At 37.0% G+C, this 18,782-nt stretch overlaps 1 protein-coding gene across 1 annotated transcript in view; it reads right to left on the bottom strand.

Moving 5' to 3' along the window:
- The window catches only part of lamb1a (laminin, beta 1a), a 42,863-nt gene continuing 24,081 nt past the window's right edge, over window positions 1–18,782 (bottom strand). Inside the window, exons 22-33 of the mRNA XM_052123024.1 lie at window positions 18,389–18,606; window positions 18,210–18,306; window positions 8,836–9,205; window positions 8,477–8,661; window positions 8,144–8,385; window positions 6,728–6,934; window positions 6,350–6,494; window positions 4,725–4,932; window positions 4,494–4,635; window positions 2,490–2,666; window positions 685–844; window positions 1–518 (exon numbers count right to left, since the gene is read on the bottom strand). Of these exons, the coding sequence (XP_051978984.1) occupies window positions 379–518; window positions 685–844; window positions 2,490–2,666; window positions 4,494–4,635; window positions 4,725–4,932; window positions 6,350–6,494; window positions 6,728–6,934; window positions 8,144–8,385; window positions 8,477–8,661; window positions 8,836–9,205; window positions 18,210–18,306; window positions 18,389–18,606 (2,291 nt within the window). The 3' untranslated portion in view covers window positions 1–378. The remainder of the gene's footprint in view (window positions 519–684; window positions 845–2,489; window positions 2,667–4,493; window positions 4,636–4,724; window positions 4,933–6,349; window positions 6,495–6,727; window positions 6,935–8,143; window positions 8,386–8,476; window positions 8,662–8,835; window positions 9,206–18,209; window positions 18,307–18,388; window positions 18,607–18,782) is intronic.

The following is an 18,782-nucleotide window of genomic DNA, read 5'->3' as shown; positions in this document are numbered from 1 at the left end:
CATAAATTTATTCTGTTTGCATTTTCACGACAATTACAAATTGGTCCAGATATCTATAAAAGTAAAAAAGTATAACATTTAGGCACATTTACATTATTTTACTTTGTTTAACATTTATTTTAACTTGACACAATGATCTCATGGTACTTGCAGTCTCATAATTAGGTTGGGAATATCTTACATTCAGTCTTTGTTCTGTTCTATTTTAAAATACAAATTAAATTCTCTTGTGGTCTCAAAAGTGTTTTACAGTGACAAAAGATAGATGTGTGTGAGAAGTCATAACAGTTTGTAATAAAAATTAACTGAGCCTTTTAAATAATCTGAAATAAGTGGTAATATTTTTCATTGTCCTAATACAGTCTGTTGGTGTTTGTGTTAAAACAGGCATGTGCTGTAGATGGTAACTTTGTGGCTGATTTCGTGAAGCAGGTCTTTTACAGCCTTCTCCAAATCCACCAGTTCATTGACCTTGTCCTCCATCAGCCTCTGATTTTCATCATAGCTCTTCTCAAGATCTGGAAGCACACAGAAATGTACTTAATCACATGCTTAGGCTGGTTCCAATGGGGAATATATAAAACAAATCCATAAACATGTCTTTGTTTTACTACACTCTTACAACAAGGTGTAAAAATGTACTTCACAGCATCAACATTTCCAAAATCCCATTTAATCCTGTACCATTCAGAAGATGAAGTTTGTGTCTGGCCTGTAGCAGTAACACGTTGGCTTCTTGTCGGAGCTTCTCTGCTCTTTTCTTGGCCTCTGCCACTCCTTCAGCCTTCTGTGTGATCAGCCCTTCAACAGTACTGTACTTGTTTTTAAGCTCTGAATCCAGATCCTGAAAATACAGCCACAGAGTTACGTGAGGTTACAGTTGAAGTCAGAAGTTTACATTCACCTTAGCCAAATACATTTAAACTCAGTTTTTCACAATACCTGACATTTAATAGTGTCTTAGGTCAGTTAGGATCACTACTTTATTTTAAGAATGTGAAAGGTTAGAATAATATAATTAGAGATAATTATTTATTTCAGCTTTTATTTCTTTCATCACATTCCCAGTGGGTCTGAATTTTACATACACTTTGTTAGTATTTAGTAGCATTGCTTTTAAAATGTTTAACTTGGGTCAAACATATTGGGTAGCCTTCTACAAGCTTCTCACAATAAGTTGCTGGAATTTTGTCCCATTCCTCCAGACAGAACTGGTGTAACTGAGTCAGGTTTGTAGGCCTCCTTACTTGCACATGCTTTTTCAGTTCTGCCCACAAATTTTCTATCGGACTGAGGTCAGGGCTTTGTGATGGCCACTCCAATACCTTGACTTTGTTGTCCTTAAGCCATTTTGCCACAACTTTAGAGGTATGCTTGGTGTCATTTGTCCATTTGGAAGACCCATTTGTTACCGAGATTTCACTTCCTGGCTGATGTCTTGAGATGTTGCTTCAATATATCCACATCATTTTCCTTCCTCATGATGCCATCTATTTCGTGAAGTGCACCAGTACCTCCTGCAGCAAAGCACCCCCATGATTCACGGTTGAGATAGTGTTCTTCGGCTTGCAAGCCTCACCCTTTTTCCTCCAAACATAATGATGGTCATTATGGCCAAAAAGTAAACTTTTTGTTTCATCAGACCAGAGGAAATTTCTCCAAATTGTACGATCTTTGTCCCCATGTGCACTTGCAAACTTGTAGTCTGGCATTTTTATGGCAGTTTTGCAGCATTGGCTTCTTCCTTGCTGAGCATCCTTTCAGGTTATGTCGATATAGGACTTGTTTTACTGTGGATATAGATACTTGTCTACCTGTTTCATCCAACCTCTTCACAAGGTCCTTTGCTGTTGTTCTGGGATTGATTTGTAGTTTTCGCACCAAACTATGTTCATATCTAGGAGACAGAATGCGTCTCCTTCCTGAGCAGTATGACAGCTGCATGGTCCAGTGGTGTTTATACTTACATACTATTGTTTGTACAGACGAATGTGGTAACTTCAGGTGTTTGGTAATTGCTCCCAAGGATGACCCAGACATGTAGAGGTGCACAATTGTTTTTGAAGGTAGGCCTTATAATACATCCACAGTTACACCTCCAACTCAGTACACCTCCTATCAGAAGCTAATATGCTAATTGCCAAAAGGCTTGACATCATTTTATAGAATTTTCCAAGCCTCTTAAAGGCACAGTCAACTTAAATCAACCTAGGTAAAACTTCTGACCCACTGGAATTGTGATATAGTCAATTAAAAGTTAAACAATCTGTCTGTAAACAATTTTTTTAAAAATTACTCATGTTATGCACAAACAAGTCCTAAACGACTTGCAAAAACTATAGTTTGCTAATATTAAATCTGTGGAGTGGTTAAAAAATGAGATTTAATGACTTTAAACTTAGTGTTTGTAAACTTCTGACTTCAAATGTAACAACGCAAATACAATTAATATCTAACAAGTTGTAAATGGCTCCAGGTAACACCAGCACCTTTTTGATCTGCTCAGCTAGTTTGTTGATGCTGTCAGCCTCTTTCTCTGTGTTGTTGACGCTGGTGGAAGTGTTGAAAGCCTTTTCTTTCAACAGAGCTACATCACTTTCCAACTTCAGGAGCCTGCGAGTGGCGTTACTCAATTTGAGCTCTGAGTCGGACGTTTCTGATTCCACCTGTCATCGAAAAAAGCCACATAATAAAGAGGAAGTAAGAACCATGTTGCATAGACTCATAATGTCTGTACTTTTTACCCATAGTGTTATATATTGATACATTCCATTGATCTGTTGTTTCCGCTCAACAACACAACTTGCTCTGATTTGTTCATTGAATCGCTCTTTCTGTATGCTACATGATTACACCAGTAGGTGGCGACTAGAGACATTGGCTGTATGGAATAGAATACTACCATACTACTCTTACTATTGCAGCAGCGTATCAAATTTACATTGCACTTTATCCTATTATGCAATTGGCTTGACTTGAATTTTCCAATACTGATGCGGTGATGAGTGGATTGATCCTGATAGAAAATATGTCTGCTGAAGTTTTTTCCAAGTGATTTTTTTATGTATTAATTTACCATGAAAATTAAAGTGTATGATAATAAACTTTTATGAACTATATTAGCACAAAGTCACATATGATAGGAACTCGTTCTTCTTCCACTTATCGTAACGCACAGACATGCTGAACGACACAAGCTGTCACTTAGTTCTCAGTCAGTAACAATGATAATGTACTGATATTGTCGTTAACAAATGATAAATGAAAACAGATATAAAAAAGGGCTCCCACTCTTTTCAAGGCAAACATTTCCAAGACATTTCTAGGACATTTTATGCGCCCAGCAATTGAAATATTTAAGCAAAAGCACATGCGTCCATTTAAATCAAGCTATTATGTTGACGTTTCATGTGTTTTTGATGATAGTTTCTCTCCTCCAGATATAAAGTTCACTACATGGCCCAATGTTATTAATGTGATTTAATAAATAAATAATAAATACATAGTCTGTATGTGCTGCGCACTTCAGAATGCTCTGCTCTCTGTCATCTCACATACACAAGAGTGTGCGTGATAATCATGATGAGGTGTTTTGAGTGTATGAAAGCCTGGCTTCACGTATTCATTTTAAGCTAACTCTGATCTTGAATTATTGAAAATCAATTCACATCCCCATGTATTAAAGAGATAGTTTTTATTTGTGCAAGCATGATAAAATTATATCATTTTAATTGTCTGATTATAGGGAATTACCATGATGAATTGAATAGAATTTAAAGGGATAGTTCAATTTTAATGAGAGAATTTTAATTTTTGGGTGAACTGTCCCTTTAAATACTACACACATCTTGGTAATCCCCTATAATCAGATATTTAAAATTAAATTATTTAATAATGTATGCACACATAAGCTCGCAAATAGGGTATTTCAATAATGGCACTGTTAAAGTGATAGTTAATCCGAAAATTATCTCATCATTTACTCACACTCATGCCATCCCAGATGTGTATGACTTTCTTCTGCAGAACGCAAAGATTTTTAGAAGAATATCTCTGCTCTGTTGGTCCTCACAATGCAAGTGAATGGTGACTAGAACGTTGAAGCTCCAAAAGCACATAAAGGCAGCTTAAAGTAATCCAAACGACTCAGTGGTTGAATCTTTATCTTCTGAAACAATATAATAGGTGTGGGTGAGAAACAGAACAATATTTAATTCCTTTTTTTTTCTCTAAATCTCCACTTTCACTTTTATATCTGTAAGTCACATTTGGTTCCTGTTTAGTTCCACTTTCACATCTGAAAGTGGAGATTTAGAGTAAAAAAGGACTTAAATATTGTTCTGTTTCTCACCCACACTTATCATGCCACTTCAGAAGATATAGATTCAACCACTGAGCCATGTGGATAAACAACAAATCTCTCATGATCGAATCAAGTCTAACATCTTTCCCTTTGAACTTAAAACTTATCATGTAAAACATTGCAGACTCACTGTGACCAGAAGGTCTTGTGTTCCCTTGATGTCCGCATTGGCCAGTTTTAAAGCCTCAGTTACAGTACTCTGTGCTCGCTCGGCTTCCTGCAAAGCCTCCGTCACCATTTCTGTTGTGTTTTTAACATCTGTGGCTTCTTTCCTGTCAAACATCCAGAAATATTTTGTTCAATGAACTGGCCACTAGATGGCACTACTACATTACATTGTTCTCTAGGATGTGTCTTGGACCTGGCCTCGCGGGCTTCTTCAAGCAGGCTCTCCGCTCTCAGGATGTCTTCAGCACTCTGGTTAAGGATATCCTCCACGTCTGACAAGCTGCCCACACGCTCCCTGATCTCCGCTGTGAGGTTCTGCAGCTGGGCTGGTGTGGTGGGCATCTGCATCTGCAGAACTTCATTAGCCACAGCCTCAATGCTCTCCAGGTCAGCTCCATCTTCTGCAGGAAGCAGACACACAAGCAAGAGTTAGAGTTAGATTTGAGGGGGGTAATATATTTAAGAGGTAGTTATGTAAAAGATATTTCTAAATTAAAATAGTTAACCCTAAAAGGAAAGATCTGTCCTCTATTACTCACCCTCATGTTGTTCCAAACCCATATGACTATATCTTTTATGTGGAACACAAAAGGAAATGTTTTAATGAATATCGTGACCGATCTTTTAATACAATGGCAGTTGTTAAAGACTCATTTTAAAGCTTAAAAAGGACCCAAATGTTTCATAAATGCAGTATATATGACTCGTGTGTCATATCCCAAGTCTTCTGAAGGCATGCGATTGGTTTCATAGAGAAACATTCCAAAATGTAAGTCATTTTCCAGTGAAAATCTTGTCATTACACATTCATGAGTGCACAAGAGAAGCTCTTTAACAGTCATTTGCGTGTTCATGTAAGAACATGCATTGTTTTTTGCACAAAAAAATAAATAAATAAAACATTTGTGTCCTGCATGAGAAAGAAAGTTTTATGGGTTTGGAATGACAAGAGTAAATTATGACACAATTTTCATTTTTGGGTGAACTATCCCTTTAATAAGAGCTCATAAAATGGCATGCTTTATGATTAGGGCTGTCAATCAATAAAAAAATGTGATCAAATTATTTACAATTAATCACATATCAATATTTACTATAAAAGGCCCCCAAATAAAGGCAATTTAGAATAATAATTAAAATAATTATACATTTATTACAGAATAAATATTATAATTCAGACAATTTAGATACATTACATTATATATTTTGTGGCAACAGACAAGTGATGCATTTATACTATACAAAAAGTGTCTTTAAAAATATTGTTTGTTTTACATATTTTCCTATCTTTTAACATTACCCAATTATTGACCTACCATACTTTTTAATTGTCTATCTATGTACTCCTGCTTCAGACGAACACTTTTGGAGGGCCTCACTTTGGTTGCATTGCATCTCACTAGTTTTCAGCACCTCTAGTCCTGAGTGCTGTGTTTTTAGGATGATGTGCTAGATTAAACAGAGTTTGAAAGCGTATGTGGAAGGCTGTATGCTGCCTGCTGGCTGGTTTGAGGAGGTGTGTTGCCTGTAATGCTGGAGCGTTGACTGCCCCCTGCTGAATCAACGTCGTACATCAAGCTTGAATTGTTCAGATAGTAGAAACATTGCTTATTGTGGAATTTGTGTAATGTTTATATAATTAATTGCATAAAATTAACATATTAAATGGATGGCCCATTAATAATTATAGAAGAATTGGAAACGTTTGTTTAATATAATTTTGAATTATAATATATCACTCAGGACACAGCGGAAACAGTTTGAAATTTTATGTCAACTGAATGTTTCTTGTGGCAAAGAAACGTAATGGTGTCTTACGAGTGAGGAAGTCTCTGATCTGTTTTATGAGTTGCCGAAGCTCCTCATTGCTTCCATCCACTCGTTTCTTGGTCTCGTTGGTCTTTGTCAGGACCTCCTGAGCATTTAGCTTTGCTTCATCTGCTTTTACCTTTGCTTCCGACACCTGAACACACAAATTAACTCATTGACTCTTTACAGAAATTACAAAGATTTTTTACAGAAATCCTTGGTAATCATACAATGAAATCAGTTCTTCAATGTACAAAGCTTCTTTGCAAAATCATTCAGGAGTTATCAAGTGCTTATCATAATGATAAGATCTGAATAATATCGCTAGTAAATGCATAGCAAAACCTCTACTCAAATCAGTAACAGATACAGCACTGTATATCATACCATTTTGGAGAGCTTGTTCACTTCCTCCATGGCACTGATAATCTCCAGGTCGAAGTCTTTGGCTTTCTGCCAGGAGTTGTGGGCCAGCTTGGTGAGGCCGTCACATCCCTCTCCTCCACACTTCCTATTTCCCTCCAGATCCATGCAGCTCAGGCCACCACAGGGAGAGTCGGCACAGTTCTCGGAGCCAGTTGGACTACCACATGTCTGTATCCATGGAAAGAGTGAATAGTTAAAAATAAAATACATCTTTTTGGGTGATTCTCATGAAACCTTTTACTTCAAAATTGAAAGAAACAAATAAGAAATAATATTTTGAAAATAAAAAATAAAGCCTATTTTTAGCACCAAAAAAGACATCTTCTGGTAATGACAATCATAACTGAAAACAATTTGAATAGTAAAAGTACAATTTTAAAACTATGATGCACTTTACAATTTAAATAGTCTGCCAAATGTGTCAATGTAAATAATATATAATTTTTTTCATTGCGGCAATGAGAATTGGGTAAAATATTCTTAATGTGTCCTGAAATAATGCAAAACATCTTAATGGTTCTTCATGTAGACATTTTCTTTGTGCAAAATAAAATGTAATATTATTATAATTTATTTTCTATTTTCTTTTTTTGGGAGAGGTTATATATGACCAGGACGTTTTCTTGATGGGTTTATGGGTCAGGTTCCTCCTTCAGTGTAAGTCAGGGATTTTTTGGAGAGTCCAATCACTTAAAGTAATAAAAGTAATAGCAAACCTGAACAAGCCTCATTAATAGGTATCAGTCAAGTCCACAGCACAAAACAGTGCAGGGCAAGTTATGCTGTAAAATGTAACATGAAAATGAAGTTTAAAACAGTGCGATTTGTCCCTTGATTTATTTCTGAAAATTAAACTTTTGCAAAACTGTCAGGTGAAGAATATCAAGTCTTTAAACAGGGGGCCTGGGTAGCTCAGCGAGTAAAAACGCTGACCACCACCCTTGGAGTCGCGAGTTTGAATCCAGGGTGTGCTGAGTGACTCCAGCCAGGTCTCCTGAGCAACCAAATTGGCCCGGTTGCTAGGGAGGGAAGATTCAACATGGGGTAACCTCCTCGTGGTCACTATAATGTGTGGTTCGCTCTCAGTGGGGCGTGTGGTGAGTTGTGTGGATGCCGTGGAGAATAGCATGAAGCCTCCACACATGTTACGTCTCCACGGTAACGCGCTCAACAAGCCACGTTATAAGATGTGCGGATTGACGGTCTGAGACACGGAGGCAACTGAGATTTGTCCTTCACCACCCAGATATAGACAAGTCACTACACCACTACAATGACTTAAAGCGCATTGGGAATTCCATATTGGGGAGAGAAAATAAAAGTCTTTAAACAGGCTCTTGCCGCAGACAATGAACAACAAGCAGTTGATTGCTCCACCTTCTCACTAAGCTCGGATAGATCCAGTGTTTCCAGCTGTCCTGCCAGGTTATCCAGTTTCTTGGAAAACTCATCCTGCCTTTGACTGAACCCTTCTTTGGTCAGGTTCATCAAGTCTTCTGTCTCACTCCGCAGAGCGGCAGACTGATTGACCAGGTTGAATGGGTCACTGGTGGAGGCGTTCGCACGGATCTCTGCCTCCTCGGATTCCTGGGAGTACTGACTCACACTGGCTCTTGCCCCTGAGGAAATGGAGACACATGACTTCTGAGGTATTTCCTATGTATTAGAGCTTCAATGAGCATTGTGTAAATCTTGAGTGATTTTACTCACCTCGAATGTCCGAGTTCTTCACAAACTCCACCTGTTCCTGCAGGTCTTTCACTGTCTGTTGGAGTTTCAGAGCTTCCTTTTTAAGAGAGTTCAGTTTGGTGTCTGTGCTATTGTTCTCTGATGAGATTTCGGACAATGCACCTTCCGTCAGGTTAAGGTTTTTGTTCATCTCGGCCATTAAGACACTGTAGAGGGAATATAAATTTAAACAGGATAAATAAATACACATCAAATAATCTGAAAGCAAACCCAAATAAGCAAGAAGAATATCTAATAAGAAGAGTAGAAAACAATCTCTTTAAATACACTAAGTATGTATCTACACCTGCTTCTTTAACTTGAGCATGCTTGTAACATACGTAGCTTGTTCGAGGAGTCCCTGGATCTCAGTGAGTGGCTGAGTGGCGGGATTCTGTGCCAGGATGTCTCGGATGAAATCAGTGCTGCTCTCAACATTTTTTATGGTGGTCTGGTAGGGTCCCGTGATGCCACTGGCTTTGATGGTGTTGACCTTCTGGACCAGTCTGTGGGTCTGGTTGGTCAGGTCGCCCACGATTACATCCCATTCGGCAAAGCACTGGTGGCAGCGCTCACACCGTGGGAACTCGCCAGTGTAGCCACGAGCACACTTGTCACATTGGGCTCCAGACACACCCTCCAGGCAAACGCAATGACCCGTGGCCTTGTTGCACTGGCGCTCTGCGATGCCTCTGTAGTCACAGTCACATGCTGAAAACATAAAGGGACACTAAAGTTAACACACAATTATCTACCAGGGGTGGTGCAGATTAGTGGTAAAAGCCCTGAGCTGGTAACCATAAGGTTGTAGGTTCAAATCTTGCAAGGAGCAAATCATGAACTTTGGAATTCCCACCTATTTTTGACCCATGAAATTCCATGACTTTTCCATGCATTTGGAATTAATGAATACAGATTTTTAAAAATCAATCTGATTCATACAGATTCCCTACTGATTCATTCAGCCTGATTTGAGAAATGTTTTTACCAAGTTTTGCTCCATCCAAGAGCATTATCTAACTGAAAGGCAAGAAAATGGGCTTTCACTATTGACATTTCCATGATTTATTTTAAGGTTTTATACATTTGCATTAATTTTGTCAGGCATGAAAATTTTCATTTTAAAAGTTCCGTGATATGTTCCCTGAAAGTCCCATGACTTTTGGGAACCCTGGAAATTTCACTATTGTGACTTCAAGATGATTCATCTAAAAATGTCTCCAGTGTGACTGTCTAATAAGTGAGAAATAACTAATAACAGTAGGGCACTTCTACCAAGGGGAGCCTACAAGGTTAGCATAGATTAGCGTAACGCAAACGGTCCATAGACATTCTATGGCGGTACACTGGCGAGGAGACAAAAGTTTGTTCTTTTTAAATGGATGTCAATGGAGGAGATGCCTCAGTGTGCTGAATAAACTGCATTTGTGAGGAAACAACTCATCACTTAATTAATTGACTTCCTGTCCACTAATCTTCAACATGTTTTATGCTAAACAATCCTTTTGGAATGAACTATGTGTGGAGTTTACTGTGAGAAAATTGCTGCTTTACAAGAGAAGACAGAAGACAATGATGCAACAGGTAGGTGTCAGCTTAAGACTTTCCCCATTCATTTGTATAGTATCTGCAAACAGTGACTTACTGTTGTGACATGCTTGTCGACCGTTACTCTCTCTACTATGTTAAAAACATGGAGGTTGTTAGCTCAGAATAAAAGATCTCTGATGACTGATCATCATTTTATGGAAAATGTTATGCACATCTATGCTGATAATGCAGCCAGAATGTGAAGGGGATTTTTAAAAACAATAAATTAGCCATGTACATTTTTCCATTTGAAAAATGGCTACCACATTGAGACATTTTTAGAATGTTTTGATGTTTTTACTGAAAAATAAAAGACAAAAACACTCCGCATGAAAATTATTTTTGCTGTGTTGGGTTGATTGCTTACCGTGCGTTCACACCAGAGGAGGCGAGAGCGTCAAAATTCGCTCTGGCTGCCCTGCCAACAACGCTATCGAAGATTATTTGAAATAGGCGGCAACATTCGTTGAGAATGCTTGGTCTTGTGAACTATATTTAAAGGGGCCACAAAACATCCAGAAATGTCGACCGGTATCTTTTTGACGATATATCACAAGTAGCGTATATCCTCATGAAATATTTTAATATATTATTATACAATATTATATAAACCATAATATCCACTTCATCAACTCACCAGGCACACCAACAATTTCAGACACCTTTGTCCACGCATCGTTTTTAATTTTATTTATATCCCTGTAAGCAAACAGGGACAGATCAAATAATACGGGAAAACCCGCCACGGCAATAATCAGTTTCTCTTCCATTTTATCTTCGGAACTAATGTTTGGTGGGAACCAAATTTTACACTGTTGTGTTCTCTTGACTTCGCTAGAGCGGAGCACTTCTATATTCCAATAGGTTGCCGCCGAACCGCGTCAAAGCTCATTACCATAATGTTGGCTGCACTTGAACTTTCCTCTGACGCCCACCGCCAAAGACTCGCCGCGCCGCTTCTCGCCGCCGAGAGACGCTGGCTGTCATAGAAAATGAATGACTTCCGGTCGATTTGACGCTCTCGCCGCCTCTGGTGTGAACGCACGGTTAGTCAAATTTCTGTTGTTGAGCCTTGCTTAAAGAAATATTTAAGCTCAATCGACAACATTAGTGACCTTATATTTATTAATGGAAAATTTGTTTGACTTGCCCCTCCTTTTGTATATAAAAAAAGCAAAAATCTGAGGCATTAACAATGGAAGTGAATGGGGGCCAATTTTTGAATGTTAAAATACTAACTTTTTCAGAAATATAGCCACAAGACATACACAATATGTTTGTAAACATAATTTCAGTGTGATAAAATCACTTACTAACCTTTTCTGTGTAAAGTTAAAACCAATTTTATAACTTCTTTGCCATTGTGATATAATGTCAACAAACCCTAAAACCCTAAAATGACTGTAAAAATTACAATTTAAACAACTTTACAGCTAAAGAACACATAAGTTTTAACAGAAGAATTAATGCAAGTGCTTTAATAAAAATTACAAGCTTCACATTTCTGCCTTTAAACCCTCTGAACAATGGCACCCATTCACCTCCATTGTAAGTGCCTCACTGTAACCCAGATTTTTGCTTTTTTTAAAGAAAAGGACAGATGGGACAAAATAATTTTTATAAATTAATTATGCCACAAATGCTGTAGATTGAGTTTAACTTGTATTGAACCTGGAATATTCCTTTAAAACAAGACTTATCAATTGAACTACAATCTGAAACGGTGAAAGAACTGAACTGAAAGACAACAGATCACTGTGATTATTTGTCAGTTCCTGCACTATGAATATTCCCCTCTAACATAAAAATGTTTCTCCACTGATGGTTAGGTTTGGGGTTTGGATTGGGGGGTACAGTTTATAAAATATGCATTCCTCTTCACTGTATTACAGCCTGTGCAGCTGAAAACAAATAGCTTTTGGAGTGCCTCTGTGGAAATTTCACACAAAAAATGGAGCTCACACATGCCCATCTACTCAACAGCACTTACCGCTTTGGCCAGTTTTTCGAATTTCGTTAAGCACAGACCGATTTTACCTAAAGTCAACCTACTCTTTTCGATTTCACATAGGCAGTTGCTTTATAAGGCAGCATCCTAACCAGTCCTTAAAAGTGATTCATTTGAAACACTCTACAAGACAGCAACTCAGTGTGTCACACACAAAAAGCACTCTTCAAGTGACAACTATTTAGTGATTCCAGTGGAGTTGTTTTAGCATGTTGCTAAGCTAACGATGAAAATATGCAGCACACACAACTATTGGGTTAAATAGTCCATGTTAATGTTTTTTTAACAGTACTTTTCAGTATTTAATGATTATGTATATTTAGGATCAACATTTCTCTTGTATGTCCACTATCTTGGATTAAATTTGTCAAAGTGAATACACTCTTTAGAATTTGGCCAAAAATGGAATTAAATGTATGCTCCCTATACCTTTCGGAACAGTCTTCATATTGGGAGCATTATAATAATGTCTTAAAATGCTATATAGGTAGGCAGCTAACTAGATTTTGCTCAGTAGAGTATATACTGTAGGTAGCCATATAGAAAGACACTTTTTTTTATCCCTGAGAGGAAATTCAGGACAATATATGTAATGGTACACACACACACACTACACGAATGGGGCCCCTGTCTGAGACAGTTGATTTACTTGAAACGCATTCCAAGCTTTAGTGCTTATACACACACACACATTCCTCAGGAAAAAGGCTCCTTTACCTAAGTGCTCTAATGCACACAAGGTGGCTGAGATAGGGAATTATCTCGGAAGTTAATCCCTGCTATTATATGGGGGGCCTAGGACGGCACCGGGGGTGTTTCTTGTTGGGACAATGACATGAATATGACCCCTGGAGACAGCAACAGGCATACAAGCTTTTGTGATGTAGATGAGGAATTGGTAGATATCTACAAAAAAAAAAAAAAAAAAACACACAATTGTTCCAAAATGTACTTTCACTATCCAAGGAGCACATATTCATTTTAGTGTTTAAAAGTAGGACAAATGAAATGGCCTTTTAAAAAAAGCTGTAAAGAAAACAAAAATGCTCTTTTAAGATGTAGGGATGTCAATGTTTAACACACAGACACTAGCAAAGAAAAGGAACCAAATCCATAAACCACTCAAGAGCTATTTGAAACTGTAAAATAAAAAAAGAAATAAAGGGTCTTGTGAAAGTCCATCTTACTGGTGTTTAACATTCATAACAGTGTTAACAAGCTCACTAAACTATTGTTTAAAAGCATACATATTCTGCTGAAAACAGGTTAGTGATATATTTGCCAGATTTGTTTAAACAGTAAGTCATGAGGGCAGTTGCCCAGTGGGTTTCTAGACATTTAAACAACTTGAAACAAAATAGATTTAGATATTTACTGAGGTAAAGGTATTCTAAAGTATAAGTGCTTTTTAGAGCATTGCTATATGGTTGCTAGGGTGTTTTGGGGTGAAAATTAATAAGTGGCTCTAGATTTGTTTGTAAGGGTGTTTACTGGTCCAAGTCGAAAAAGCCTACCCCAAGTCTCCGTATTAAAGCAGTTACTTTGATTTAACTGTAAGTGGCCTTATATTCACAAATATGCTTTGATATGGTTCTGCAGTGAGGTGATTGTAAAAATGCAGCGGAGGAAACTTCTTGGCCTGTGTTAAAACACAACTATATCTGGTTAATATTCCAGTCATATGGGCTTTCAGGGTTTGAGATATAACTTTAGAGTACTGTGTAGCAGCAAAAAGCCAGAAAAACAAACTTAAAATTTTTCGATGTTTAAGCTAATGGTACATGATAAAATGCAGGTAAAGCTTACTTCTCAAAAAGTATTTTCACTTCGAAAAATCTTTTTGGGTACATTTAACTTGTTTTAATAATGTTTAGATATTCTAACTGGAGTGTGTTTGTTTACATTCCAATTTTTTGCCAGTTGGAGTTTAAATAGTCTTGGCAAATTTGAACATTCCATCAATGTTTTGATGCATTCACTTCCTGTTGGAAGTGACTGTAATTAAGAGATGACAAATGGTAGATTAATATTCTACGCAGAGCTGTTCAAATTCTCCAATTGTGAAATGATTTGTAATGAATTACACGTAATGGTCAAATGTCTGCACTCATATAGCACTTTTTTTTTTTCCAAATAACACACACAAACACACACACACACACACACACAAATGGTGGCATGGCTTATTTAGCTGCCATGCAAGGCGCTAGATTTCCATTGGGAGCAACTTGGGGTTCAGTGTCTTGCCCAAGGACATGTGGAGGCGTGTGGGCCAGGAATCGAACCACCAACCCTGCGATTGGCAGCCAATCAGATTATTTATCAGATTACAAATATCAATAATTTGTAATTGGATTACAAATTGGAACTCTGCTGTTTTCAAATATTCTAGCTGTTCAAAAGATAATATCTTGCACCTAAGCTTTGGAATTGGTGATGGACTATCAGTAAGCAGTAAGGGTTAAAAGTATTTCAGTGTTTTAAAGCTTTGACCTAGTTGCTATTGATTTTATGATTATTAATGTACGTAATTGTTTTATGCACTTAGAATGAACTCAATGTCTCAGTGTTTTGAATTATAAACTTTGGCCATGCACTGTCATTGCTGTTAGATTTAATGTTTATTTACTTCATGTAATGTTTAATGCCCTTTTTAAAAATGTCATGTGCTCTTTTTGTGAGGCTCTTTTTGTTAGTAATAAAGAATGGAATATATTTTCTTCCTCTTTGTACTTTTACATTAAAATGATTTTCCAACTCAAACGCAAGTGGCATAAAATAAAATAGAATTAGGTTGAACGTAATCCAAAAGTAATTGGATAAGATTACCCCAAAAATGTAATCTACGAGATTAAGTTACTGATTGCATTATTTGTCATGTAATTCGTAATAAGTACTTGATTACATTTCACAATTAATCCACCCAGCACTGCTGGCAACACTAAAAACACCAAAACGGATCCTTATGTGGCTTTGTTGTTGATTTAATTACTTCATAAAATCATTAATTCACCTCTTTATATTCCTGCAAAATGTTCATGAATTAAGAAAGCACTTAAGGTAACACTGGTTATAAGAAAATGGCATATGAACAGAAATGTTTAACTAGTTTTAACCATTTAGGCCGCTGCCACATTGATTCTTTTTACATTACGTTAGAACTGTCAATTCAGAGATTTCATAGAATTCAGAGTTTGTAAAATGCAATTATGAGTTCTACAAAGACATGAAGAGTTTTTACAAGTCTGAATCTCGACCACACTAATACATTTGCATTTGAAAACACATTGATTTTGCCACGTTTACACCTCTCATCATCACTAGACAGTACTTTTCTCCACCGAAAACGGACACTTTTGAATACTGCATACTGTGGAAAACAATGATGTTATGAAACTGAAAACAGAGGTATAAACTTAAACGGATAAGGCCATGTCCACACTAATCCATTTACAAACTCCATTATTAATTAATTTGTGTAGTCTATGGGATTTTTTATTGTTTGCTGTGTGAAAACCTTAATACCGATCAGATAACGTCTGAAGTTCTGTATTTTTGCACCTGTAGGAGGATTTTGGTCATGGTTTAGGGATTTTGAAAAATCTTAAAATGGAAAAGATTATTTTTCAAGACAATATAATGATGTCTAAACTAGTGATAGACTGATACATCGGCCAGGCTTCTAAAGCCGACATTTGACCATTTTGAAATTATTGACATCAATAACTATGCCTGATTGACAGAAATGGTTAGTGCACATTTTCTGTTTTCAAATATTTTTAGATATTTTTGAGAAAACATTAAATAAAAAAGTGAATAATAAGTCTTAATTTAAATTCAGCAATTCTCTGTAGATTATTCACTACAGCTAAAATGTATTTATTGCCATTATATCATCCAACTCTGCTCTCTAGGTATCGATCTCTGAATAAGCCATTAGAAAACCTACATTGGTCAACCACTAGTCAAACTTTTAAACTTTAAAATTAAAGTCTAATAATGGCTCAAAGAGCAAATCACTTGCCAAACATAATACGAATACCTCTTAGCAAAATCTACAAGCTAAACTACAAATTCTTCCAGTTAACGAGATGTGGTTCAACTAAAAGTAAAGCCTATGGTTTCATAAGATTACTCTTTATCAATCAAAGTATTGTTTAACAGGAAACCACAAAGGGCAGTTAAACACCTCAAGCAGAACAAATGTTCATCCCTGTGTTTGAAGAGGGAAAAGCATATTGAGGGTGAGTCAACAGAGAGGGTTATAGAGGGTAACTGGATCTTAGAGGAACACGGGGGGCTTCCTGCTCTGTCAGGGCTCTTCAAACAAATGAAAGGGTGGAGGGAAGACATTTCTCTCAGCATACAGCTTTTTCACCTCACAGAGAGCCCAAAACCTGCTCTGCCACAGGACTTTTCCTCTGATATGAATAGGACAGAACTTATAACTTCTAAAGTGTTGGAAATGCTGATGGTAGGCCACTATTCCAAATGTATCGCCCTTGATCATGAGCTATTATTTGGCTGAGATTGTAGAGAAGTTGAAATAAAATGTTGATCCTCAAGTCTCCAGAAAATGTGTTATCAAGTGCTCATGGAACTTCAGTTCAAATAGATTTCCAAAGATATAGTCTGCATAGCAGCATATACAGTCTGAGAGGGGACAAAACTGGAGGGATACTGTATCAGACTCTAATGGACTCATGAGGGGAAAGCTCATGAAAACAAAGGTACATTGTGGCAGTCTGTCATGGTCACACATATCTGGGGCAAATCAAAGAGTGAGCCAAAGGCTTTTCCATTCTGCAGAAGCTACAACCTCCTACACATTCCTACAAAACTGTTTTGCCAACAGTCTTTGAGGTTAAAGTATTGGCAAAGCTCACAATTTTCATGTTTGAAATGTCAGCAAAATGGGTGTTCAGTTGCACTCTTCATATTTTTTTTAATGTCCAGAAGTGGCAACACTTAAAGATAGAATGCAATCATAATTGACCCTATTTACTTTCCTAATAATGTCCCTGGTATTGCTCTGCTAAATCAGTGCATGTTACTCTAAAGAAAACAAAAGGGTTGTTTTCCAAATCGCCTCTGAAACAACTTTTCTTTGCTGCTGGTGTAACCAAGACCATGTGGGCGGGGATAAAATCATATCTGCCAATAATATCATAGCCTAACTTTTCACAATCTGATCAAATCCTGATGGATAATAATCAAGTCAAATAATTTTCACTTGGAAATACGTCACATTACAGAAATTAAACTCATTACAAATGCCATTTCATGTTATCTTCAAAGTTATCTTCCGGAATCGATACAAGTTAAGCTCAATCGACAGGATTTGTGGCATTATGTTAATTCACAAAAATGAATTTCAACTCATCCATTGTTTATTTAAAAACAAAAATATTGTTTATAGTAAGACTGTCCAGAAATTTGAATATACAGAAGATGCTGCTTCAAAAGTATTACCACTAGGTGTAAACATTATATGTGTTAACATGATTTTATTGCGATAAAATCAAGGATTTACAAGTGTTACAGCATTTATCAGATTATAGGTATACCAGCCTAATGTCATCATGACAATGAAGTTGTAATATTGGTATTTATAGATATGGTTAGTATGCGATTTTATCACACTAAAATCATATTAACATGTATAATGTTTAGGTCTAGCGGCTTTACTTTTGAAACCACATGTTTTTGGACAGGCCTCATTCTATTGTAAGTGCTGTACTGTAACTGTGATTTTTGCTTATTTAAATAAACAAGAGACAGGTCAAAATAATTTATGGTAATCAACATTATGCCACAAATGCAGTCGATTGAGCTTAACTTGTATTGAATCCAGAACATTCCATCAAGGGTTACTATAATTAACTGGGTAATTTATTAAGGCAAAATGCAGTAATGTCATATTTTGGTCAAATGATTGAAATCCAGTCTCTTAGAATATAATCCACAGAGAAGCCACAAACAGAGTTTGAAAATTGTAAACACAACAAAATACGCACTAAAGCCAAGTAAGTCTGCAGCCATTTTTCATAGTTTTAATGTTGGCATAGTTACTGAATTTTGCCAGGTAGCATTGCTGTGATATTTTTCTCATCTCACCATTGCATTTGACCTCAGGGTTGCCCCAGAACAGTTCTCTACACTCTCTGCAGGTTCTGCCACCAAATCCAGCTTTACAAGAGCACTGGCCAGTAATCTACAGAGGAAAAAAAACACTGATGAATCAATCATGCACGTACACACAATTTACATAAAGACAGCTGTGAATCTGGTCTAACCTCATTACAGGAGGAGCTGGAGGAATGGTTGGGGTCACAGTCACAGACCTCACAGCCTTTCCCGCTGGCCATATTCCAGGTGTCAGGAGTGCACAGGTCGCAGTGCTGGCCCACCACGTTGGGCAAACACTGGCACTGCCCACTGTTTAAGTCACAGTTGCAGTTACCCAGAGAGGAGCAAGATTCCTCAGCAGTGCCCATATGATTACACACACACTCTGAGAATAAGGACAAATCATTTGAAACACACTGTAAAAAGCATCCATTATAATAGAAATGTGAATGTGATCTATCTATCTATCTATCTATCTATCTATCTATCTATCTATCTATCTATCTATCTATCTATCTGTCTGTCTATCTATCTGTCTATCTATCTGTCTGTCTATCTATC

The sequence above is a fragment of the Xyrauchen texanus genome, chromosome 49 (assembly GCF_025860055.1).
Source record: "Xyrauchen texanus isolate HMW12.3.18 chromosome 49, RBS_HiC_50CHRs, whole genome shotgun sequence".
NCBI lineage: Eukaryota > Metazoa > Chordata > Actinopteri > Cypriniformes > Catostomidae > Xyrauchen > Xyrauchen texanus.
Note: the sequence above shows the minus strand (reverse complement) of the source record. Positions and strands in the feature narration are given on the sequence as shown.